This window comes from Panicum virgatum, chromosome 3K, assembly GCF_016808335.1.
Source record: "Panicum virgatum strain AP13 chromosome 3K, P.virgatum_v5, whole genome shotgun sequence".
Taxonomy (NCBI): Eukaryota; Viridiplantae; Streptophyta; class Magnoliopsida; order Poales; family Poaceae; genus Panicum; species Panicum virgatum.
In genome coordinates this window covers 14,125,921-14,151,633 of record NC_053138.1, presented here as the reverse complement: position 1 = coordinate 14,151,633, position 25,713 = coordinate 14,125,921, and the positions used below count along the sequence as shown (strand labels likewise).

Below are 25,713 nucleotides of genomic sequence, written 5' to 3'. Positions count from 1 at the left end.
TTATTCAACTCGAAGCATCCATCCAACCAGAACTCGACGAAAACCTAGGGCCAAGACCGGAGGGAGACGACGGCCGCCGCAAGTCTTCGAAGTTGTCTAGGAGATGGCTTAGGCCATCCCTAGCCGCCATGGCCTCCCTGCGTGGTTGTGTCATGGTGGAGTTCATGAGCTAGTTGGAGTCGTCAATGTTGTATACACGGTGGTGGCGATCCAAACGAATCTATTATGTGAGTAATGTCTTCATGTCATCCGATCTATTTAGTGATCATGTCTCTCCTCTTTCGATTTTGTTCTTGCTTTGGGTGCGCTTATTCCTAGATCTATTCTCGAGATAGATTGCATGGGGTGTTCTTGTAGCTATGGTGGCTAGGAGTTCATACCGGATCTACCCAAAGGGGGTTCGACTTGCTTCAGGGTATCCCGTTGAAAGGGGTGGCGTCGTGACAGGCCGTTGCCACTAAGTAGGTTGGGTATCGAGGGATCGGATTGGAGGTTTTGATTTAAAGAGGCTTTGGATGAGATGCATGTTGAGCTTACTCGTTTAGCTAGAACTACAACTAGAATGCGTGTGATAGGTTTAGTCATGCCTTCGGTCATGCTTTATCCTTACTGATGTTCATGGATGAGATCAACCTTCGTACATCACTCATATCTATCAAAGGTTCATCTTTTATATGCAATTAATGCTTCATGTTAGGATAGATCCGTTAGATTAGATGGAAAACCCTAGTAAGTTCATTGTCGATCCACAGATTGATAAACCTTGGGGGAATACTCTAAGGGAAAAGCTACCACGAACCGTGCGCTTGCGGTACACAAATCGGGGGCGTTAGTGAACGTCAACAACTGCTTTGCAGTATGCCTCCATCTTCGGGTCGTGGCAACTAGACTCCATCACTTGGTCGATGACGAGTTGGGAGTCACTGCGCACGTCGAGGCGTTTGACGCCGAGCTCGATAGCGATGCGGAGGCCACTGCGGAGGCCCTCATACTCCGCCATGTTGTTCGACGCAGGGAAGTGTAGGCGTATCACGTATCGCATGTGATCTCCAAGGGGTGAGATGAAAAGGAGGCCGGCACCGGCGCCGGTTTTCATCACCGACCCGTCGAAGAACATGGTCCAGCATTCGGCCTGGATTTGTGGTGGGGGTAGCTGAATGTCCGTCCATTCAGCCACGAAGTCGGCCAAGATTTGGGACTTGATCGCTTTGCGGGGGGCGTAGGTGAGAGTTTCTCCCATCAGCTCCACAGACCATTTGGCAATTCTACCCTCGGCTTCCCTGTTGCGGACTATCTCTCCCAAAGGGAAAGACGAGACCACGGTGACGAGATGGGCCTCGAAGTAGTGGCGCAGCTTGCGCCGAGCCAAATCCACTGCGTAGAGCAGCTTCTGAATCTGCGGATAGCGTGTCTTAGTTTCAGACAACACCTCGCTGATGTAGTACACCGGCCGTTGGACGGGCAGAACATGGCCCTCCTCTTGTCTCTCGACAACGACCACTGCGCTGACCACTTGGGTCATCGCAGCTATGTATAGATAGAGGGGCTCGCCGTCCGTGGGTGGTGTGAGAATGGGGGCGTGAGTGAGCGATGCCTTCAGCCTGTCGAGGGCTTCTTGGGCCTCGGGGGTCCACGTGAAGCGCTCGGTTTTTCTCAAGAGTCGATACAGGGGTAAGCCTCTCTCGCCGAGATGCGATATGAACCGGCTGAGGGACGCTAGGCATCCCATAACCCTCTGTACCCCCTTTAGGTCTCGGATCGGTCCCATCCGAGTGATGGCCGATACTTTCTCAAGGTTGGGTTCGATGCCCCGCTGGGAGACAATGAAGCCCAAGAGCATGCCTCGAGGCACCCCGAACATGCACTTCTCGGGGTTGAGTTTTACCCCTTTGGCTCATAGGCAACCGAATGTGATCCTGAGATCAGTAACCAGGTCGTCCGCCTTCCTGGATTTTACAACGATATCGTCGACATATGCCTCTATGTTCCGCCCGAGATGGTCTCCGAAAACATGGAGCATACACCGCTGATATGTAGCTCCAGCGTTCCTGAGGCCAAAGGGCATCGTAACATAGCAGTACATGCCGAAAGGTGTGATAAAAGAAGTCGCGAGCTGGTCGGACTCTTTTATCTTAATTTGGTGGTAACCGGAGTAAGTATCAAGAAAAGAAAAAAGTTCACATCCCGCAGCTGAATCTACGATCTGATCAATACGTGGCAAAGGAAAAGGAACCTTCAGACATGTTTTATTTAAGCTAGTGTAATCTACACACATCCTCCAGTTTCCGTTCTTTTTCTTCACTAATACATGATTAGCTAGCCACTCGGGATGGAATACCTCCTTGATGAACCCGGCCGCCAGAAGTTTCTGCAACTCCTCGCCGATCACCCGGCGCTTGAGCTCGTCGAAGTGTCGCAGGCGCCGCTTCACCAGCTTGGAGTTGGGTCGGATATCAAGGGAGTGCTCGGCGACCTCCCTCGGTATGCTAGGCATGTCCGAGGGGCTCCACGCGAAAATGTCTTTGTTGGCACGGAGAGAGTCGACGAGCACCACTTCCTATTTGCTGTCGAGGGTGGCGCTGATCTGCAACGCCTTGTCATCGGGGTGGCTCGGGTCAAGGGGCACCTTCTTGATACCCTCGGCAGGTTCGAAGCTTCCCGCGTGTCGGTGCGTGGAGTCCAAGGCCTCGCTTGCCATTCTGTCGAGGGTGGCTGCGAGGGCCTCGTCCTCCGCTTGAGCCTCCGCGTGCTCAACGCACTCGATGTCACACTCGTAGGCATGCTCGAACGAAGAGCCGACGGTGATGACGCCCTTCGGACCCGGCATCTTCAACTTGAGGTAGGTGTAGTTGGGGATGGCCATGAACTTGGCGTAGCAGGGACGTCCAAGAATGGCATGATAAGATCCCCGAAACCCCACCACCTCAGAGGTGAGTACTTCCTTGCGGAAGTTGGCTGCCGTGCCGAAGCAGACAGGCAGATCGATCCGGTCGAGGGGTTGGACGCGCTTCCCCGGCGCAACGCCATGAAATGGCGACTTGCTGAGGCGAAGCTTGTTCAATCCAATCCCCATGAGCTCCAAGGTATGGGCGTACATGATGTTTAGGCTGCTGCCTCCGTCCATGAGCACCTTGGAGAAGCGGGTGTTGCCGATGATGGGGTCGACAATGAGCGGGTACCATCCCGGATGCGGGACGTAGTCGGGGTGGTCCTCGCAGCCAAAGGAAATGGTGTCCTTCGACCAGTCGAGGTAGGATGGCGTGGCCTTGGTGACAAAGAAGACTTCCCGGCGCTCACGCTTGCGCTGCCGAGAGGTTATGTTCGTCGTTGGTCCTCCGAAGATGAAGAAGGCGTTCTCCACCGGGGGAATTCGTCATCTCCACCTTTGTCGCCAGCATCCTTTTTCTTGTCCTCGTCGTGATGCGCGACGCTGTTGTAATAGTTCTTGAGCATCTCGCACTGCTCGAGGGTATGATTGACCGAGCCCTTGTGGTAAGGACACGGCTTCTTAAGCATGTCGTCGAACAGGCCGCCACCGCCTCGAGGGCCTCGATGTCCTTTGCGGTCCGGGGCGACAGCGAAGGCCTCCTCGGAGTCCTCTGCCCGCCCCGATCCGCGTTGGTTCGGCGGGACCGGCTTCTTTCCCTTCCTCCCCCGCTTTTGTTTTTTGGCGGGGGCGTTGGGCTTGGCATTGCTGCCCTCCGCGGGCGCATCTTCCTTGCGCTTGTTCGGCTTATCGTCGAAAATGGCACCAACAGCCTCCTCGCCGGCAGCGTAGTTGGTGGCGGCGTCGAACAACTCGTTGGTGTTGGCGGGTCAGCTTCTCGCAAGCTCGTGCACCAGGTTCCTGCACGTCGTACCCTCGAGGAAGGCGTTGATGACCTCGACGTGGGTGACGCTGGGGAGCTCGGTGCACTGCTTGGAGAAGCGCCGCACGTAGTCACGCAGGGACTCATTGGGCTTCTGGAGACACCCTTTGAGGTCCCAGGAGTTCCCAGGGCGCACGTATGTGCCCTGGAAGTTGCCCACAAAGATCTTGACTAAGTCGGCCCAGTTGTGAATCTGGTCCGCGGGCAAGTGCTCGAGCCACGTTCGTGTGGCGTCTGCAAGCTGAAGAGGAAGGTTGCGGATGATGACCGCGTCGTCTGTCGCACCGCCCAGCTGGCATGCTAGGCGATAGTCATTGAGCCAAATCGCGGGATCTGTCTCGCCCGAGTACTTGACGAGGGTGGTGGGCTATCGAAAGCGTGGGGGAAAAGATGCAGTACGAATCTCCCGGCTAAACACCCAAGAGCCCGGAGGCTCCGGTGACTCGCCCCTGTCGTGCACGGGGTCGAAACGTCCACCCCCGTCGAGGGGTGTATTTCCTGCCGCCGACGATGTAGCGGGCGTCGCCGTCATCAGCGTGCCCGCGCGTGTCGTGGAGTCGCTCCCTTGCGGGAGCCTTTCCGATGCGGTCGTGCACCGAGGGTGCCTTCGCACTGGGCGCTACGGCTGCCTTGCCCTTCCCTGCTAGTGGAGTGTGCACCGAAGCCTCGTGGTCCTAGCGTGCAGTCCCACCGGGCTGCTCTGGGCTTTCGAGCGAATGCGAGACGCAGAGCTCTCGGCCTGCTGCACGGCAGCTTGCTCGATGAGCGCCTGTGCCTCGCGGCGCAGGTTGTGACCCGAAGGCGTCGATGGCTCGGGCATGGCTTGGAGTAGGTAGGCCGCAACGACAAGTTTTTCGCCGGACGTCTTCAGTTCCGAAGGTTTGTCGACATTGTCATCGGCCAGGATGCGCTCCCGGGCAACGCGTGCCGCCGCTTGGGCATGTGCACCACGCGTGGTGCGCTGCTGCTCAAGTGCGGTGCGTAGCTCCTGTGTCTGCCGGCGTTGCTCATCGAGGTTGGCTTGAAGCTCTTTGAGTTGTGCTAGCTGTGCTTGTCGCGCCGCCGAGCTTGACGAAGAAGAAGGTGCCGTAGGTGGCACCACCGCGTTGTCGTTTTGCTCGTCCGCAAGATTGGCCATGAAGCACTCCCGAGTGGGATTGTACTCCCCCTCATTGGAGTCCTCAGAGCAGGTGAGGCAATAAGCCGTCGCGAGCTTGAACGAGCGGAATGCGTCGGGGTCGCGGACCCCGGAGTAGTCCTCGGCCTCCTCGGCCATGAAGTTGTTCATGAAGAAGTTGATGTCGTCGGCGATCGAACTCGCCATTTCGGTGTAGGATTCGTCAGGAGACGACGCGATGAGGTTGTGGATCAACAGAAGATGATGACCCGGCAGATCATCATACTCGGTGAAGTTAGTGCTGATTGAAGAGGCGTAGGTGGCAGCGTGGCGCATCCCGAAGGGAAAGGGTGACGGCGAGGTCGAGCCCCCTGGGAGGCACTGGTGCTGCAGCAGATGATGGTGTCGGTGCAGACGACGCCGTGGCGTGTGATGTCGAAGCGGTGGCCCCGTTGGCCGCGATGCTGAGTTGCGACATGCCAGCCTCAACCCACATGGGGGAGCTGTGGCGTGCCGCACGGCGCCGCTCCGCGCATGCTTGTCGCGAATACTGGCCCGAGCGCCTGTCGCGCCGGGCTGGTGAAGTCTGAGTGACGGGGTTGCGTTTGGGCGAGAGGAGCTCCATGAGGTAACCATTGCCGGTTGCTCTGAACTCGAGACTCCCGAACCAGATCACGTATCCCGCTAGGAGCGGATCCGAGACGCCCATGGGGAATGGGTTGGATCTGCCCGCCATCCCTGGAGATCAAATGGGAACAAGAGAGAAAATGTCACGCAGCCGCCCCTACCTGGCGCGCCAACTGTCGGTGTCCCGACCCGGGGGTCCGGATCCCAACTAGTAAATGCTGTGTGTTTCCTCGTCCCATATGTTGATGCAAGAGGCAACACAGTAACGCACGGGTTTATCCTGGTTCCGGCCGCGGGACCGTACGTCCAGCAAGAGGGTGTGCGAGGGCACTGTATTATCTTGCACCCGGAGTGCTTGTAGTAGGGGGTACAAGCGAGGCGAGAGAGGGAGGGAGGCTCCCAAGTCTCTGCTAGGGGAGAAGCTGAGTGTGGCGAGTGGCGATGTTGGGGCTAGGAGCGAGTGTGTGCTCTGCGAGCGATGTAATGCCTAGAGAGCCGACCGACCCCCTTAAGGGAAGCCCGCCTCCTTTTATAGACACAAGGAGGGATCGCGGAAGTCGTCGTTTCTCCCCAAGCTGTGGGGATACAACAGTCGAGTACTGTGGGAAGCACACTGTGGGGTATGGCGTCGGGCATGGTGGTCGTGCTGGGCGTCGTCCTTGACCTCGCGAAGATCGCGCCGGTGTCTTGCCAACCCCAACAGGCGGCGTGGTCGTTGCTGTAGGGTGTACAGTCCTCCAGATGTGGCTTGATGGCGTTCCGTGGGCCCTGCAGGTCAGGGTGTTGCATATATATGTGCACCAGCGGTAGCAGGGCGCGTGGCGGTCCCGGACCCCCTGGACGGAGTGCTGTCGTATGCACTAAGGAGGTCCGGGAGTCACGTGGAGGTCCCGGACCCCTCGAGGGGGAGGTCCAGGCCTCCGGCTGCTAGTGCTGGGCACCCCTCTCCGAGGGGGCGCGTGGCGACACCGGACCCCTCCCCGAGCAGGAGGCGGGTCCGGGGCCATACGTGTGATGAGGTGGAGTCCGAATGGCCGGAGTTGACAGAATAGTAATGGGAACAGTGCCGAGCCCGTCTCGTCCCGCGTCGCAGGTTCCACAGTTTCCACAGTGCTGCCACAGCGTCCGGGATGGCGGGAGCGGGTCCGAGGGGGGTGCGAATGGGCCGCATGCTGAGCTTCTTTGAGTCCTTTGCTTTCTTCCGGATTGGAAGGAGGCCGTGGGCCTTCGTGGGCTCAGTCGCCTAACATGTGTTTGCGTTTTTTAGGGTGACCTTAGTACCCCAATTAGGGTGTCCCTAATCGTGGTACCCGACAATCTGCTAAACCTTGTGGTTCTGGTTCTGGTTCTGGTTCAGGAGCTTGTACGTTCTCTTCTTCTTTATCCTCTTCCAACTCTTCATTCTAGTCATATGTTGTGTGTGTTGATCCTTCACCTAAATCACCGACCTTTTGGTGAATCTGAATTACCATTGCAAGAGGCCACCCTCTTTGAAGAGCTGCGTGCATGTAATGTTTCCATTCTTCCGTACTACTTATAAGCGTCAACTCCCAGAAATCCTCATTTGTTTCCCAGGAAGTCACGGTATGAACCGTAAGCAAATGAGTCTTTGGATTCACATTGAACTTCCCGTGAAGCCATTTGCGTATGGAACCAAAACTCCTCTCTAGGGGTTTATCTAGACTGCACTGTCTTCGTTCCAGTGATGATATATTTACTCTATAGGAATCACGAGTAATTCTATAGAAATCACCGTAATGAACTTGAAACGCCACCTTGCTCGACATATCTGGCCATTCAAAGACTTAATTTTAATTAAACCAGTTTCTAAAACCATGGTACGGCTTCAATTATAACCACTAATCCGAACCCTAAGCGGTTACAATTATAAAAAACACTAATCACAGAATTAAAAATACAAAAAATTTAGGATGACAAAGTTGAGAAATTTGGTTATCTGCGGTTCGGATCTAAAATCCGGCAGGACTTTGCTGTTGCAACTCCCTCCCTCACCCCACGTCTCTCCTTTTCCCTCTATGGATGTTGTTTGCTGCAAATGCAGGTGTGGGAAGACCTCAGCTTTTATATTGGGGGTAGCCTGCCGCCCCCTTGCCGGGCGGTCGGCCTGCCTGCCGCCCCTCCACCGGGCGGTAGGGGCCTCCATGCAATAGAACTCAAATTTTAATTACATATAGGTCCCTACCACCTGCACCGCAGGGTATAGAACTGTAAATTGTGAACCAAAAATATATTTATGTAAAAAACGTTTTTAAAAATATAAAAATAGAAAAAGGCCCCACCCAACGGTCCTGCGGCCCAGTTAGCCCATGACCGTCTCCGTCTCTGTTTTGCGAGGCCATGGCCCATCGCCCATGGCCCATGGTGAACTCTGAACTGAACTTGCTTGCGCTCTCGATTCTCGAATCCAAGCAGAGCCAATTGATGCCGATTTGAGGCACCTCTAGACAAAACGTCGCCATAGGCTGAGCAGAGCTGGGCGCTTCCGTTCACGAAATGCAGGGAGGGCAATCCCAATCAAATCCACAGGGCAGCATCGTTCCCGAATGGACGGAACGTCGCGGAGTCGTAGCCGTGGCCGGGTCCATGACACGTGCACGCTCGAATTTGTTCCGCGGACCACTCGACTTTCTAGAACATCAGAGCTTGCGGTTTACAAATCATTTTTTATGCATACTTGCGGTTTATTAGACTTTTATTTGAAAAGTATACTTTTGAATTTAAGTAACTCTTTAAAAAAACAATTGGGCCGTTGGGGTAAACTAAAAGTCTCGATTAGTGCCATTCAAAATTTCAAAACTTTATAAGATTTCCCATCACATCGAATTTTTCAACGCATGCATGAAATATTAAATGTAGCTAAATAAAATAACTAATTACACAGTTTATCTATAATTTGCGAAACGAATCTTTTAAACCTAATTAATCCATGACGGGACAATAATTATCAAATGCAAATGAAAGCGCTACAGTACTTTACACCTAAAATTTTATACATCTAAATAAGGCCTCACACGATACTGTTTTGAATTAATCAGAACCAGCTCCAGGCTCCAGCTCACTTTGAACTTCGAAGGTACCGGATCCTTTTAGAAATTCGAGTGGTTTAAAAGCAGAGCAGAAATATTTATTAAAACAATGGTAAAATGGCAAGAGACGGAAATGCTTTCGGGCGCCCCGAAAACGCCACCACCTGACCGGCCGGCCGTACAGTCTCCCCCGAAACAAAAAGAACCAGGCCGGCGGCCCCTCCCACCGTCGCCGCCGCGTCCTCCCCCGCCAGACCGCAGGCCGCCGCGCGGAGGAGCTGCCGGCGATGGCGACGGCGGCCGGGGCCGCGGGCGCGCCGAGGGCGCAGACGCTGCGGGACCTCGCGGAGGAGGGGAAGAAGCGGGCCGTCCTGCTCCTCGTCTTCGCCTTCGGGCTCGCGTTCCTCATGTCCCGTGAGTTCTACGAGATCCGAATCCAGTAGCTACCAGCTCCGGGCTTCGCTGCTCAGTGGGATAGGTGCGCGTCGGCGATTCTGGCGATGCATTTCTCGGACGGTAGTGCCGTGATTAGGGTTTATGTTGGTTGCTCATTGCTTCAATTGGGAATCATACTTTGTGTTCTTGTTAATTAATGTTCCCAGACACCGATTTTTAAAAAACCTTTTTAACTTGTCTGTGGAGTTGTGTTGTTGGTTTGTTCCTGGCTTCCTGCCATGGTCTAGTCTGCAGCATTGAGCACTTATTGGTACATTAGATTAGACTTGTCCTTGGGCATGTTGTTTTCATATTAGATGATCGGTCACTTACATACAACCTAAAGAATTTTAGTGATAATTGTATGAGCAGAGGCTTTGCCAGTGCGGTCTGTTACTAATTTCTTGCATACATTACAAGTTATTTTCATAAGAGTATGGATTCTGTTGCTGAAATGCACAATACTGATGGCACTTGCATCTGATTCTAGACAACTCCCTTCTCTCATGGTCTCATGGACTCTGAGACCGTCAACTTGCATGATTAATTGATCAAGACTCTCCAGTCATTATGCATGATGATCCTAGGAAATATGCTAGCAAGACCTGAAGAAACACATACAAATTTGAAATGTGTTTTCTTAAAGTGATAGAAGGGTTATGTTTTTAGACAAATTCGTATTGCAGACATACAAAATGTTTCACCTTGTTATAGCTTCGCTGAACAATTGATTTCCCCTATTGCAGTGACGAGCTCGTCAGTATGGTTTAACCTGCCATTTGCCACAGCTCTGATTATTTTATTTCGCTACATATCACTTGACTATGACCTCCGTAGAAAGAGCACAGCTAGCACAGATCAGGACATCAGTCGTCCACTTGTAAAAATGAAGAGCACTGAGTTAAAGAAAGTCCTTCTGACTGAAAAGGATGGAAAATCTGATTGGAGGAGCAAGGTTAATTCACCTCCAGTTGAAGCAGCATTTGAACAGTTCTCAAGGCACCTTGTCACAGAATGGGTAACAGATCTGTGGTACTCCCGTGTAACACCTGACAAGGAAGGTCCAGAGGAACTCATCGCCGTAGTTAATACTGTCCTGGGGGAGATTTCAGTCCGGGCAAGAAATGTTGACCTTATCAGTCTGCTAACCAGGTAGAAAAATCTTTGTTTTTAGCCAATAAATGCATATGCAATGTAATGTTTTCAGAACATTGGATATCTTACATTAAAACCTTCTCTGCCTGTTCCAGAGATTTGGTTGATCTTATTTGCAATAGTTTGGAACGCTATCATTTCTGTCAAGCCAAGATTGGAAAAGAGAAGTTTGTGAACCTACCATCAGAGCGTCGTGATGCTGAACTGAAAATGACCCTTATAGCTGAAAACAAGTTGCATCCTGCTTTATTTTCAGCCAATGCCGAATACAAGGTAAGACATTGTGGATGGTGAAATTTTCAGTTCTTGCTTTTAGTAGGTTCTTTTGGTGTCTAACTTATTCAGTGTGGCAATTCGATGAAGTACTTTGCCTGGTGGTTTGGTTATGTTTAATTACTACCATAAACACTTCCCATTTTTCTCTTTATCTTGAGCCATAAGTCATAAGGTCCATGCATTCTCACTTCAAATTTTGCTAGAATTTATTTCATATATATTTGCACTATACCCAGCTAAGCATGTTGTTGGATCCATGCATTTGGTATGTTGTGTTAACATGTTGAATGCTGCTAGGTCAACATATATCTTATGAAGTCACCTCTAAAATAAATCTGTGTGCAAAACATGGCACTAGATGAGGCCAGAGTTCCCCGATTTCAGCACCACTCCATCCAGAATTCAGGATTGAGCCGATCTGAATATACATAAGCAAATGCTTGTTATACATGTAGAACTTAGCACATATTACACGATCGTTAAATGCCTAGAGCATTGTTAGCTAATTGGCTACTAGGTTCTTTTCGAAATGTTTCATTTCATCATTGATAAATGATGATATATATTTTCTATCATATTGTGCGGGAGTAGAATGAGATTTCCATGAGTAAGTACATGTCCAATATATAGAAATTAAACACTCATAGCAATTTGTTACATAATTAGTTTATGAGATATTGCATTTTACATTGTTCAGTCACGTCTTATATCACTTTCACAGCACGCCTATATAGGATTGTTTGTGAGTTGATCACCATGGTAATATGTTTCTTGCTATGGGCTGTGTATTTTTGTAAGCATCTAAGCTCATCTGATAGTACTGATATCTGTTTCCTTTCTCTTCTACTAGGTATTACAAAGTCTTGCTGATGGGTTGATCTCAATCACAGTGAAGCCTCAAGATCTACAGTGTACTTTCTTCCGGTGCACAGCGCGAGAACTTCTTGCTTGTGCAGTCTTGAGACCTGTCATGAACTTAGCAAATCCAAGGTATTAACTCACTGCCTTAGTCCATACGATATTTTTTTATTGACACAATACTGAAATGTTAAATTTGCAGGTTTATAAATGAAAGAATTGAATCGTTGGCTCTTTCACGTGCCAACAAGTTGGAGAAAGGAGTTGAAGAATCAATGGAGGATGCTACAACTGTTAAGCAAAGGGAACTTTCTATGCCCTCTATAGATGAACTTTCTGCACTAATAGATCACTCGAGTCCTGGTGTTGAACTCGTTCCATTTCATCAGGGTCAGTCCAATACAGCATCAGATATTCAACCCAGCAGAAGTAAAAATCCATCTAATCTAAAACTAGAATCCTCTAATGCTTCTTTGGTTGGTAGTTTGCATCCGCTTGAGTCGACAAGTTTACCTTCCACTTCCCACATTGCTTCGGGTAATGGTTTTTCTTTACATTCCAGAAGCAGTGACAGAGCATCTCCCAATAGTCGTGGGAGAGAGCATGCACAACCCTTGGGTATTAGCTCCCAGCGAACACATCAAGCTCTAGCACCTGAGCACCTTGAGAATATGTGGACAAAGGGAAAGAATTACAAATTCGAAAATGCAAAACATAATGCAAAAGCACCTATTGGATCCGATTCACTACGCTTGAGTTCTTCAGGACAGCAGCCGATTCCATGCAGCACTTCGATTTCTCAAAGGCAAGCACTTTTATCTCAATCCGAGGACCAGCGCTTGATAAGACAATCAACTGCACCTACATATTCAAATGGCACCAACCACATGCCGAAAAGCCTATCTGCAGAAATTGCAGAACATGCTGGACAAGAAGACTTTGGAGTAGAGAGTGAGAGTTCGTATGCCACTGAGGATGATGAACTCACCAATGTGACTGGACTTGATTCTCCTGTTACCCGAGTATGGGAAAGCAAAAGTAAAGGAAATGCCACCTCATCACATATACATCACCCACTTGAGTCTTCTGGTTTCCATAGAGCAAAGAAGAATAGAAGTCATGTGGGAAAACTGAAAATGTCGAGAACTTCTTCAGGAAGAAAAAGGTCGAGGTCAAATGCTCAAAAGCCTCCCATCTGGCAAGAAGTAGATAGATCCTCTTTCTCGGTTGGGGATGATTTGGACATACTAAATGCATCTGCAAATGATTCAAAGACAGATGAATTAGTTGAGGATACTGAGTCAGAAAATATGGCTAGAATGTTTAGTAGTGCAAATTCTTCAACTTTTTCCTTGGCATCAACTGACTCTTCTTATTCTTCAAATTATGGTGGTGCCAATGTGCTACAAGATTCTTATCTGAAGTTAAGTTGCGAGGTAATGTATCTTCACTTTAACTTACTTTGATCTTGATAACTATTGCTGGCACAGATCTTTTATCAGATTTCCTTACTCAGGTGGTAGGAGCTAGCATTGTGAAAAGTGGGTCTGGCATGTTTGCTGTGTATTCTATTTCTGTGACTGATGCCAATGGGAATAGTTGGTCCATCAAGAGGAGGTAGATGTGTTTTGGTTTTTATTGTTTAATGAGCCACAGCAGATATTTTCAAATGTGCTATTTGTTTTCTTTCCAAGTGCATGGCTTGCTCTCACTGGTTGCTGTTGATTAGGTTTCGTCATTTCGAAGAGCTGCATCGACGTTTGAAAGAGTATTTCCAGTACAATCTTCATTTGCCTCCAAAACACTTTCTCTCATCAGGTTTAGAGGTTCCTGTTGTTCGAGAGAGATGCAAGCTGCTTGACATATATCTGAAGGTATTTCTTGTGCTATTTGAAGGGACTCTAGTTAATTTCAATTTCTCTCCAAGTTTCGCTAAAGCTTGAGTTTTAAGCATGGAGATTTCTAAACAAAAATTCATTTGTTGAGCCTACTAAATCTGTGTAATAGATTAAGATTAGCTTCATCAGGAGCTATCAAGTTGCAGAGCATCTTGCAAGAAACGGGCATTTTCTTTGTTTCAGCGTAGGGATATAAAGGGGTGTGCTGTGCTTAAGCATTAGTGAGATTCCACTTTTCTTTTTTTTTGGGTTTGTTTTTCTGTTGCATATGTTACTCTGATCTTGGAGGAAGCATTTTCTGTTAGATCATGATCTATGATAAGGAACCTGCACATGAAGTTTAGTTAACAAAAGCCACACCATCATAACACTACTTGTTAATATACAGAGCCTTCTTCAAATTCCGATTGTTTCAAGCTGCATAGAAGTCTGGGATTTTCTCAGTGTGGACTCACAGGTTAGTTTCCTTATATAATTCTAATCAGCTTAGTTTTTAAACTGATATTTAATAAATTGGTAAATGTCTCTTTGCAGACTTATATTTTCACAGACTCGCTCTCAGTTATCCAGACGTTGTCAGGTGCGTTGGCCCTTTGAGTCGAATGACTAGTTCTCTGTAAAATCATTGTGTTTTTCCACTATTTAATGCTTTCTTCCTGATATCCTGCAGTTAGTTTAGATGAAAGATCAACTGGGAAGAATAGAAAAGCATTGAATGCTCCTGGAGTTTTGAATGGAAATCTTATTTCTGGAGGTCAATCCTTCCATGGACATAAAGACAATACTGCGCGTAAGGATTTGGACTTCGCTGTCGGTGATGGTTTGAGATCTAGGAAAGGGATTGTGGAAAAGAATTTAGCAAATAGTGCTGGCAATATGACAAATAGTGTTTGTGACACAACTTCTGGAAGTGACCCGGAGCAGAACGATTATTCGTTTTCAATTGATTCAGTAAATCCTAAGAAGCTGCGTCCAAGCGAAACCAATGACACATCTCAAATGTTGGAGTCTGATGGATTCTCTGTATCTCCTAATGATGTAGGTTCTAATTATTTTCAACGAACTTGTTGCTATTAACACCAGATTTGTTCTAGTTATATTATTTGAATCCTTACTGACAAATTATTTCAAATATATGTCATTGCAGTGGGTGGCACCAAATCTTAGTGTCCCCTTGTTTCATCTTGTTGATGTGGTTTTCCAGCTCCAAGATGGAGGTTGGATCAGGTGAAATAACCCTGCACCCATGACCCATCATTATGGCCTTCTAACATTTTGCAACTGTAGCTCTGGCAGCTTGCATTTTTACATTCAACTTTGAATTCCTGATCTTTTGTAGGCGTCAAGCATTTTGGGTAGCGAAGCAACTACTGCAATTGGGAATGGGAGACACCTTTGATGACTGGCTTGTTGACAAAATCCAGTTACTAAGGAAAGGAAGGATAATTGCTTTCACTGTTAAGCGTATTGAACAAGTAAGTCTCAGATTGTATATTTAGCAAAGAAGGTTCAGATATCCAACAGTTTACAAAGGGACAAACATTCTTTGTTCAGTTAGGCTGTTTCTCATCAGCTGCCCATTACCAACAGCCTTTTGTGCAGGCTTACCCCTAATTTAGTCTGCTTTTTCTCTATCTCTTTGTATACAGATTCTCTGGCCTGATGGGATTTTCATGACAAAACATCCAAAGAGAAAAACATCACCACCACCTCCTGGCACTCGGAACAATGGCATGGGCAACAATCTAAGTGATCAACAACGGCTAGAAGCTGCTCATCGTGCAAATTTTGTCCGTGAATTAATAATAGGTGAATTGATACTTCTTTTTTCTTCAAATATGTGCTCAGATAATGTTTACTTTCTAGTATACTCTATTTGCTTCAATGTTTTTTTTCGAAATAATATGTAACCAATGCAATCTTCGTAGTTCTATCGATCTTTTTACCATCTTACTGTTTTGTATGTGCAGACAAAGCACCATCTCCACTAGTAAGTCTGGTTGGTCGAAAGGATTATGACAAATGTGCTCAGGATATCTACTTCTTTCTTCAGGTAAGTATTCTTGGAGGAATGAACTCATATTGAGTGCAAATTTACTCCTTTCTGAGTTCCGTACAGTATGTGGGGTTCCACTAGGGTAGAAGCCGACTTGTATTGGTGGTCCCTTATTTTTCTCGTGCCGTAGACACTGCAAATATCATCTTTTCCCATAATTATTCCCTAAGCAGCAAAGCACGACCTCTCCATTTGGTCGCCCTCTAATTCTCAGTCTCTGCAAGAGAGCCCCTCGATGACCACCTCAACCAGCTTTCACCTATTCTGAGTTCCTTCAAGGTTCAAGCAATCAAATAGCCCCACACAAGTGTACTCAAAAGTTATGGTACTCATTTGTCAAATACCTGCATCATGGCATGCTTTCAGACGGACTTTCGTACTTTTGACCACCAATAAATATGGATTTACTTTGACCAGATGAGATGACGTGAGGAGATTTATTGTAAAATTGCTTCAGTTTTCCTGAGAAATGAATGTACATTTCCTGATAACTATATTTGTCACATTAAGCAAACGTATATTTGGGAAACAGTAGGAAACTATAGTAGTAGATAAAAGAAAAAGCAGCATCGGCTATCTCCCTGACTTACATTTATATTTGTTTTTTGCATACAGTCCCCAATTTGTTTGAAGCAGCTAGCACTCGAGCTCCTGGAGCTGCTTGTTCTTGCTGCATTTCCAGAGTTGGATGACACTGTGAGGAAGTGGCATGAAGATAAACAGCAGTTCCGTGCCCTGTGATGATTTCTCCAATGATGTGGTCACGGAGCAGTTTTTCAGTTGTTTTTCCGGAGTGCTGGCCTGATTATCTGTAAATAATAAGGTGGTTTAAGGCTACTGCCTTTTTATCTCAGCTCAAAGGAGGTGGCTTTGTAGAGTGTGAATACACTTAGATAGGATAGGATGAAGGTGTGAGAATGGTCCCTTTTTTTTCCTCTGGACCATGGTAGGACAGTTTTGTGCCAGAAAGACCGGTGTCATTTTTCCCACAAGAGATTTGGTATACGAAATGCTGCTGGAAGGAAAGAGACTGGTGCAGTATTTTTGCCGTAGCGTAGGATAGCTGTATTCTTTCTTAGCTTCTTTATACTTTTCTTTTGTCCATTTTGGTGGTACCCCAACCTGTGTAAAACTGCATGGTGATCGGCGAAGATACATATTGATCAATGAATATGGCTGTTTCTGGTTGTTTGTAACAACTCTCTGGAATCATGAACTTTGATTTAGTTGCACTTTGCTCTCCTTTTTTTTGCTGCACCTGTCGAATCATCTCAGGACGGTTTTGTGGTTTGCTTTTATCGCATCGATCATCCTATTTACGTGTCTGAAGCTCTTTTTGAATCCAGATCTTACAAGCGGCTCCTTCACCCACGGTTCTCAGAGATTTTTCAAGTTTTACAGATTACCACTCAACTTACTGCAGGATCACGGTTCACGGCGAGTGCCTGACACCCCGCGCGGAACCCGGGCCGCTTGGTCCGAAAACCACGGACGAAGAGGGCGGTATCCACCGCAAGTGGCAAGTGCGCCGCACCAGTCCTCGGATCACACATCAGCTGCCGGGCCGGCGCTGATCGAGCGCGGCCAGCCTCGTATCGGCTCGACCGCGGCGCGCGCGTCCAAAAACGCCATGGTCCCGTCGTACGCTCGCATGGCCCTGTGCCGTGGCCTACATGCCCGAAGCCAGGACGGTTCCGGGATTGTTCTCTGAACCTGTCCCGGCGACACGGCCTCCCCCTGAACCGTCGGCAGCGGTGCCAGGAGCGGCTAGCCCATCGTCTTGCACGAGCAGAGGCACGGGGCGCACAGTGTGCAGTACCGCGGACGGGTTCCGGCTGAGCACACGTACGTACCGATACGGTACGGGTGCTGTTCCAGAGGGCCAGCGCTTCGGGATTCTTCTCCCGTAGGCAGCCGGGACCCCGGGGGACAGACAGCCTGAGCCTGAGCCAGCTCCGTGTCTTGCGATTGCGACCGATCCGAGGCGACGAGGAACAAAGCGGGCTTGCACTAGCACACGATCCCCCGTGAAGCGAGGTGACGCCTGCCCGCGTCACCCATCCTCGGCCACTGATTGACAGGTAGCTGACGTGTCCAAGTACTACGCATCGTACCTCACCTTTGCATTCATGACCTTGTTTGCATTCATTACCTTATTTTACAATGTCCATGAGCAAAATTTCCCTTGGCTTTTGCTTCCGATCCACTCGCACAAAGTAGGCGCTAATGGCGCTTACGTACAATAGTCACTATACCACAACACCACATTAGCATCGCACATGGGTTGGTAAAAGTCTGTCATTACCGACAAATAATCAGTCGGTAAAACATTCTAACCAACCATCAGTCGGCAATTCGACATCTGCCAACAAACTATCAGTCGGAATAAATACTTGTATTCATCGTCTGTGGGTGTGTCTCGTCTGTAGGTGTGTCGGTATAAAATATTTTGACATCTAACAGTCCGTCGGCAAAGCTCTTTGGCGTGGGCCTTTCTAAGCCCACTCGCGTGCGGAGCAAAAGGCCCAGCCTGTTACCGCTAGCGCATATAAACGTCTAACCCTAGTAAAGCTCGCTCCATCCCCCTATCCACATCTCACGCACGCGAGGTCGCGAGCGCCGCCGGGTCCTCGGCTGGGGGCGCCATTCCCCTTGCTTGCCGGCTACACCGCGTGCTCAGCCCCTCGTCGCCGCCGGATCTGGCGGCCCCATCCCACCTCTCTCGTTGGCTCCACCACTCGAGGATCCTCTCCGCCAGCACCTGCGCCACGGCGGCCGGGCTGGAGCAAGTGTTGTTCGATGCTGGCCACGCCCCTTGCCCGCATGCCGCGCAGGGGCTCTGTGGCGGCACTGCGGCAGGTGCGGAGTTCCGCCTCCGCCTGGCAGGAGCGCCGCTACCACGGCCCCATCTCTCTTCTCCGCTCGTCCAAGGCGGTCGTGCGGCCACAACACCTATCTCTTGACTCTCGTGCCCTCCGTGCACCCAAGTATGCTTCTCCCCTTCTTGGATCTACGGTTTCTTGATCCGTATGCTTCTTTTGTGAATTTGCTAGATTGGTCTGTGACTCCAAGTAATCAGCAGCTTCCTGCACCCAAGATGGTTCCTAGTCCTTTTTCAGTCTTATAAACTTGTCATTTCTAGATCTGGTTAGCTAGTTTTATATTATTAAAGGCTATAAGGGCGGAGGATCTCCCCACATCTTTCTTGGATTTGTGAACAAATTTGCTAGCTACTCTTATAGCAAGCCGAGAGTCCATATTACTTTGGTTATTACACGTACTGTTTTTAGTTGGTTACCTGGTTGAACGAGAACACGATAACAATTCACAATATCTTGCTTTAGGAAGCTTTGCAACTTTTCTTTCTCAGGAGCACAAGGCACAGAATTTGCCGTAGCTGCTATTGCTTTCTGCTAATTCATTTGTTTTTGTCATCCACTTTAGGAATCACTTTAAGATGTAAATTATAAATACAATAAGATAACATCCACTTCTTAACTACAGTATAGCAAGATGAGAAAAATTGGCTAGAGCTTGTATGAGTGTCAACAAAATTGTGCTATGCAGTTGGTATAGGTATGTTTTGATTGTCATAGACTCATAGGCTTGTAGGCTGAAATCCATGATCTGATATAGTTTTGATTGGACATATGAGGTTAAGGACTATAGCTGAACAGAGATTTCATTAATACATGTTACTGTAAGTTTAAAAGGGTCATCTTATTAGCCAGACTAGCCTACCAAAATGTATTCTCGGCCTTCCTAAAAGTTTGTACATACTACAACAAAGGCGTTTTGTTCTGTTTATTTGAGGTGCAATCAAGTGTGCTTGCTTTGTGCATTTTTGAGGCTTCATTTTTCACATAGATGATAGATGATTATTTCTTTCATCAGCCGGGTTAGCCTACCAAAATGTATTCTTGCGATCAGTTTTGCATAATTTTCACATAGATGATAGATAATTATTTCTTTCATTTTCATGACTTATTCATATAATGTGTTGTGTATACCTTTGGATCTTAACTAAAAATTGGCATGTTTGTTTTGGATTTCAGGTAGTGTCAGGAGATGCTAGATAGCTTGCTTGATGATGTCAACGTCAAACCGTTCAAAGTACTCATGGAAGTTGTGTTTTGTTCGGACCTACCTAGAGATAAAACAATGATCTAGAAGATGATGTGTTAAAAGTAGTGAAGTGCTCAGCTTTGTTACCGGTATTTAGATTTTTGGTTGTGTCTATAGGCTTGGTCTTATCTTCAGTCAAGTCTTTTGGGGTTCTTGAGCTGTGGTAAGCACTATTTGGTGTTTAGTATGGTAGAAAATTTGGTTGTCTTCTCGTACCTCCTAGCTGATATGGAACCTTTGTTATATGCAGTTCTAGAAAAATATTGAACAACTAATATTTGTATGGATGATCAATGTCAATGTTTTATATGCTCCTATTGAATCTATATCCATATTCGTATGTTTCATGTATCTCAAGATGAAAGTTCATGCACTGATAATAACTTTGGATTTGTGATGGATACGGTGGACCTCTGAAACTCAAATGTTACATTTGCACTAATTTGTCGTGGATTATTTTTTTAATCCATATAAACTATCTCGTCAAACCATTGGTCGCTAAAAACTCCCAATGGCGTCCAATGATCAGTTGGTAAAGATATGACAGTCGGTATAAGTTATACCGACGCCACTTACAACGACACATAAGTGGTGTCGGCATACATCTATACCAACTGATGATCTGTCGGTACAATGGCTTTTGCCGACTCATCAGTTGGTGTATCGGGGCTGTGGTATAGTGAGTTTGCCTCCAGTTGTATCGGAGTTTGGAGGCTTGCAAACGTTTTGTACTGTTAACCCGGCCCGATCATGTGGTTGCAAACTTCGAGATGGGAATGTCAATGCTAATAGGCCGTTGCGCCTGTCTCCGCTCCTTGGCAACTACCGGGCCTCGTTTGAAATCGAAAGCGAGGGCCGCCACCATGGGGAGCAAGCAGTAGGTGTAGGCGAGTGTCGTTTGCGCTTGACGTGATCCCATCTCCCCCTGCTGAATTGGAAACAAATTTCAGGTCAGAGACCGAAAGATACATACATATATAATAAACAAGATGCCGGCGGGGCTGTGCTCTCGTGACGGAGCAGCCACCTTTCAAAGTTAAACCAAGCAGCCAGCTGCGAGGCTTGGCTGGAGAGGCCGCCGCGCTGCGCAAACGCCCAACGCTCACCAACCGGGCTCGGCGCATGCTTCCGAAGCTTATGCGCGCCGGCTGGCTGCTTGCAGAACCGCGAGCATGCTGGTGCGAGGCGTAACAGCAAAATAGCAGCAGAGCCCATTCTAACCTCGATGGGTTGGAGCCTGTGTATCTCGTTGGAGATTCCCTTGTCTCGCACTGCGTCTTCAGCCTTCGCCCTAATCTCCTTTTTTTTGGGTGCCAGATTCACGTAATCATGGCGCTCTTGACTCTTGCCCTATCCTCTTCTTTTGCATCGATGCGCGCTTTCATCGGTGGGGATTGATCGGACTATCTGGTAGTGGTGGCAGCAACTAGCAAGGGACCAAATCATGGGTGGGGGGAGGGCGGGCAGGCAGGCACATGACGGCAACGTCGTTCGGGGATCAGCCAGGACGGCATCCGGGCGGCGCGACACGCCGACGCGTATGCAATCCCCGAGCTCGTGCCAGCTGCGGCCGGCGGGCACGCCCACATCCCGCTGCCTGCCGCGCCGTAGTGCCGTGCGGCCGGTAGGAGCCGCAGCCCGGCCGGCCGGTGGGATCACGAGCACCACCGAGCCCGATCGCACAACACGCGCGGGGCCTACGGCCTAGGAGCTGTGCTGGGCTGTGATTATTCCCGCAGGCGCCGCCGGGCGGCCGGGGACGTGACCACGAGGTAGTTCCGGGCCGATGGCATGGCAGCGGGGTGAACGCCACGAGCCGCTCCAGATGGCGCAGCGGCGAGGAGCAGCAGTGCCGCGGCAGCGGCAGCGTGAGCGCGCAACACGGAGAATATAAGGCCCTGTTTAGTTCTAAAAAATTTTTAGGTCCTGTTTAGTTCTCAAAAAATTTCTACAGTATCTATCACATCAAATATTCGGACACATGCACGAAGCACTAAATGCAGTTAAAAAATAACTAATTACACAATCTAACTTATTAGCACGAGATGAATCTTTTAAGTTTAATTAGTCCATAATTGTACATTATTTATCAAATAACAACAAAATATGCTACAATATCAAAATCAATGATTTTTCACCAACTAAGCCCGTGTTCAGTTCCAAAATTCAAAATTCCAAAAAAAAATTCGGCACTTGTATGGAGACTTAAATCTAGACGAAATAAAAAACGCATTGCGACTGCTGTCTGTAAATGGCGAGACGAATCTAATGAACATAATTAGAATGTAATCAGATGCTAAATTGCTACAGTAATGCTACAGTAAACAACCTCTAATGACGGATTAATTAGGCTCATTAGATTCGTCTCGCGATTTACAGACGAGTTCTGTAATTATTTTTGTGATTAGTCTATGTTTAGTACTTTAAATGTAGAAAGATGCCTTTTCAAAAACTTTACAACGCGCAACCAAACGGGGCCTAAACATAACACATGGTCTAAGCGAGGCCGCCGTGGCAGTCGGCAGCAGCATTGCACTGCTGACCCGACCCAATGCTACCAGGTACTACTAGTACCAAGTACGGGCAGCCGGCTCAGTGATCATTATTTTCCGGTTTCTTGTTGACGGCATTGCCAATGGCATGGCTAATACTCCGTACGGACATGTCTGTTTTAGCTTCAGGTAGTGACGTTTACGGGCTTTTTCCTGGGATTCACACAAAATCTAGTAAGCGAGAAATTGAGGGGAAAGGAGGAGACCGCGAGTAATCCATTTCTGCGCTTGGATTGGCTGAGACAGCAAGGAGAAGAGAGGCCATGGATGCCCAGTTGCCCAGCCTACGATCTTCTCTGTTCATGGGGAGAAACAAAAGAGAGGGAGGAAGATAGTAGGACCAACTTTTCTCCCCACAATCCAGTGTTTTATTTTTCCAAATCCAAAGCTAAAACAAAATTTTCCCTAAACAAATCAATTTGCACAATGTCTTTTCTTCTTTCTTTGTTGGCGTGGTGGTGGTGCATGCTTGTCTGCTTGGATGTTTTTTATGAACCTATACAAATTTTAATATCTAAAACGCCTAGGATTTCTGTACTTCTGGAGTAATTGAGTTGTTTATTGTAAAGTTTGTACAAAACAAAATTGGGACCGCAAATGAAAAGGATCTTTGTGTAGAATTCCCTGCGTGACTAGACGACACATGCGGCTGGTCCTGGCCATCTATGTGCCCAGAGCCCCAGAGACTATCGTGATCCCGTCCCAACTAGCTATTTTAAGCCCCTCGCCGCGCCAGCGTGAGGAGGCCGAAACCCCAAGACACGCACGCACACCTGTACTGTCGAGTGCTCGATCAATTCCTTCATGGACAGGAGCCGCCACGACAGGACCGGCGGCCACGGCGTGGGCGTCGGCGGCCGGCTGCGGCAGCGGCTCGCGCAGATCCTCCTCCATTCGTCCTGCGCCACCACCTCGGCCACCGCCTTCGTCGGCGTCGCCGGTAGCGCCAATGCCGCGGCCTCGCGCCAAGAACCACCTCCTCTAGCTCGGTGCGCGCACGAGCAGCGGCCCAAGCCCTTCGATGGCAGGTCGTCCCAGCGCCGCCGCCGCCGCCGCAGCGCGCGGGCGCTTGTTCACATCTCCATCGACTGCTCCGCGCGCACGGTCGGCGCGGCGGTTCTGCCTTCGCCGATGCCGGCGGCGAGGGACGTCGGCGCCGTGAAGAGCGGCACGCGCAAGAAGGGTAATGGCGCCGATAAGGCACGCTCGCCGCTGTACAGCTGGTCGTCGTCCACCGACACCGACGGCGAGCTGGCCCCGTTCAGCAGCGACGGGGAGAGGGGCCAGGCGACGGACACGAGGTCGACGCTCTTCTCGTCCCACAGCTTCTCCTCCGACTCCACGGCGGACTTCTACACCGCCACCGGTGCTTGCGCCAGGCCGAGGCGGCACACGAACCCACCTCGCCGCGCGCCGCCGAGGCGCGCGCTCAGGCCCGCCGACGCGTTCCGGCCGGCCGCGGCACCCGCCACGGCGGGTAAGCACGACGCGGAGAAGAAGAAGAGGAAGCTGGTGGAGCGCAAGGACGGCGCCGCCGTGGCTGCCGCGGGCAGCAAGGCGGTGGTGAAGCGGTCGCACAACCCGTACGCCGACTTCCGGAGCTCGATGGTGGAGATGGTGGCCGGGCGGCGCCTCCGCGGCGCCGACGCGCTGAGCGAGCTCCTGGTGTGGTACCTGTCCCTGAACTCGCCGCGGCACCACCCGGCCATCCTCGCCGCCTTCGAGGACGTCTGGGAGGCCGTCCTCGGCAACGATCCCTGACCGGTCGCCGTAGCCTTTTACGCCCGTAGTGTGCCGCGCGCGTCTCCCATGTATAGCTCTCGTCAGTTTCTTTCGATCGGTGAACGCGTGTTTTGATTCTGTCAGCTAGCATTGCCACGTTTGCTCAATGCAATTTAATTTCAAGCTCTCCTCCATGTGTCCGTGCGTGTTCTTGCCATGGTTCGTGCAATGAGGTAGCTACTACTAGGAGGGCATGGCGTCAGAATCAGTGCGAAGATCTATGTCGGCCATGGAGTGGGCGAGGTCAGGTTGGTGCGACTGTGCGAGAAGGACACTTGACCAAACATGCATGCAACGCAAGCAGGCTCTCTCTCCATTGTTGGAGTTGGAGAGGTGGCACCACGGTACGGCGTGTTGCGACCCGCGCGTCAGGCCAGAGGTGAGCACCTGGCGAGTGGTCCGTGGGTCCGACCTGGCCCCTCCTCCAAGGTCTAGCATGGATCGATGAGGACGATCACGGTGGCTAGTGGATACGGATAGTCCCCGGACGCCTCCCCGTCGGATCAAGGACCCGGACATCATCATGGTTGTCGTGACAATGGGCGCTTGCCCTCTTGAAATGATGAAGTACCAGGTTCACTGGACCAAGCTCTCGGCTGTAGTCTGTAGACTGTGGAGATGGAGTGAAACATTTGGGCCTGGAACCTGAGTGTTGGCACAGTATCCCGCTCCAGCCCAAGGCCCAGGCGTGACGCCCGGCCCAACATCCGTGTCCATGGCCCAGAGTGCCAGATATAGTCTGAGTGGGAGAGGAAGAGAGCTAATCAGTTTTGGTACTCCAACAATATTATTCCCTTAACAAAGACGACCTCTGTTCGTCCTCCTCTCCGCCTCTGCTTGCTTCTCCGAACTCTCTGACTCCTCCTTCCTTCTCCTTCCGCTACCAATATGCTAACATCTGGTATTAGAGACTCGATTCTGCGACCTGTGCTGGATCTCCTTCCCCATCCCCACTACACCCGCTCCCAGAAAAGCCACGGCGCCATGGACCCCAACACGAAGCTGCTCATGGACGAGATGAAGAAGCTCGGGGATCGCTTCTCCGCAGTGGAGTCTCGTGTAGACAGTCTGGAGTCTTCTCTCGGTGACCGCTTCAAGGTGGTCGAGGCCTCCACGTCAGAATTTGCTGCCTGGCGGCCCGGTGTGGACGCGGCTGTGGAGGATCTCAAGCTGCAGATCGGTGCCGTCAACAAGCAGCTCGATCGAGTGGTCCTCGATCGGGGATCCCATGAGCCGGGCATCCTCTCGAGCCCGGAGGCGGCTGCGGCGTCTCCACCTGCCGGCAACCCAGCCGTCGGCCCTGATGGGCACCGCCATGACCTTCGTAACCGGGAGCACGAGTATGGGTTTGTTACGACCCTCACCCACCTCCCGGTCAAGGGTACGTCGTCAGATCCACTCCCTCCCCCTGGTTTTGGTCCCGATTTGCGTCTCCCTAGCTTTTACCGATTTCAGAGTTCGGCTGGCCCTGCTATGTTTCCTGCTACTGGTCGATTGCCTAAACTGAATTTCCCCATTTTCACCGGCGAGAACCCCAAGCTCTAGCAGTCGCGTACTGAAAATTACTTCGATATGTACGGGGTCAATAAGTCAGTTTGGGTTCGGTTTGCAGTCATGCAATTTGAGGATGCTGCAGCCCGTTGGTTGCAGTCGATTGAGCGCAAACTTATGTCTCTTAATTGGGAGGATTTTTGTAAATTGGTTCATGATAGATTTGGGCGTGATCAGCATGAATTACTGATCCGTCAGCTGTTTCACATTAAGCAGACTGGCTCGGTGTCAGAGTACATTGAGCAATTCTCTACACTAGTCGATCAACTAGCTGCTTATTCTTCTCCTCAGGATCCCCTTTATTTTACTTTACGGTTTATTGATGGGCTTCGTGATGACATTAAATCTGTAGTATTAGTGCAACG

General features: G+C 49.6%; 2 protein-coding genes and 1 long non-coding RNA gene across 3 annotated transcripts; all 3 read left to right on the top strand.

The window, feature by feature from the left end:
* The first annotated feature begins 8,807 nt into the window (after nt 1–8,807).
* On the top strand, nt 8,808–16,529 carry LOC120697718. Its single transcript, XM_039981018.1, has 15 exons — nt 8,808–9,074; nt 9,842–10,247; nt 10,346–10,523; nt 11,377–11,516; nt 11,587–12,820; nt 12,901–13,001; nt 13,114–13,258; nt 13,671–13,739; nt 13,817–13,862; nt 13,953–14,320; nt 14,430–14,509; nt 14,622–14,757; nt 14,932–15,091; nt 15,253–15,335; nt 15,954–16,529. Exons 1-15 carry the CDS (start codon nt 8,948–8,950, stop codon nt 16,077–16,079), a joined length of 3,399 nt encoding a protein of 1,132 aa, XP_039836952.1. The 5' UTR covers nt 8,808–8,947; the 3' UTR covers nt 16,080–16,529.
* Nucleotides 16,530–17,903: 1,374 nt separating this feature from the next.
* Nucleotides 17,904–19,803, top strand: LOC120697717. Its single transcript, XR_005684588.1, has 2 exons — nt 17,904–18,325; nt 19,394–19,803. It is a non-coding gene; the product is annotated as an uncharacterized LOC120697717 (long non-coding RNA).
* Nucleotides 19,804–22,629: 2,826 nt separating this feature from the next.
* LOC120697716 (transcription repressor OFP8-like) lies at nt 22,630–23,931 on the top strand. Its single transcript, XM_039981017.1, has one exon. The coding sequence runs from the start codon at nt 22,820–22,822 to the stop codon at nt 23,774–23,776; it is 957 nt and encodes a 318-aa protein (XP_039836951.1). The 5' UTR covers nt 22,630–22,819; the 3' UTR covers nt 23,777–23,931.
* The last annotated feature ends 1,782 nt before the right edge of the window (nt 23,932–25,713 follow it).

Excerpts from the sequence above, each read along its gene's own strand:
- LOC120697718 (XM_039981018.1), top strand. The coding sequence starts at position 8,948 with ATGGCGACGGCGGCCGGGGCCGCGGGCGCGCCGAGGGCGCAGACGCTG. Across the intron at positions 12,821-12,900 it reads ATCTGAAGTTAAGTTGCGAG|GTGGTAGGAGCTAGCATTGT; the intron begins GTAATGTATCTT and ends TTCCTTACTCAG. Across the intron at positions 13,259-13,670 it reads TGCTTGACATATATCTGAAG|AGCCTTCTTCAAATTCCGAT; the intron begins GTATTTCTTGTG and ends GTTAATATACAG.
- LOC120697716 (XM_039981017.1), top strand. The coding sequence starts at position 22,820 with ATGGACAGGAGCCGCCACGACAGGACCGGCGGCCACGGCGTGGGCGTC.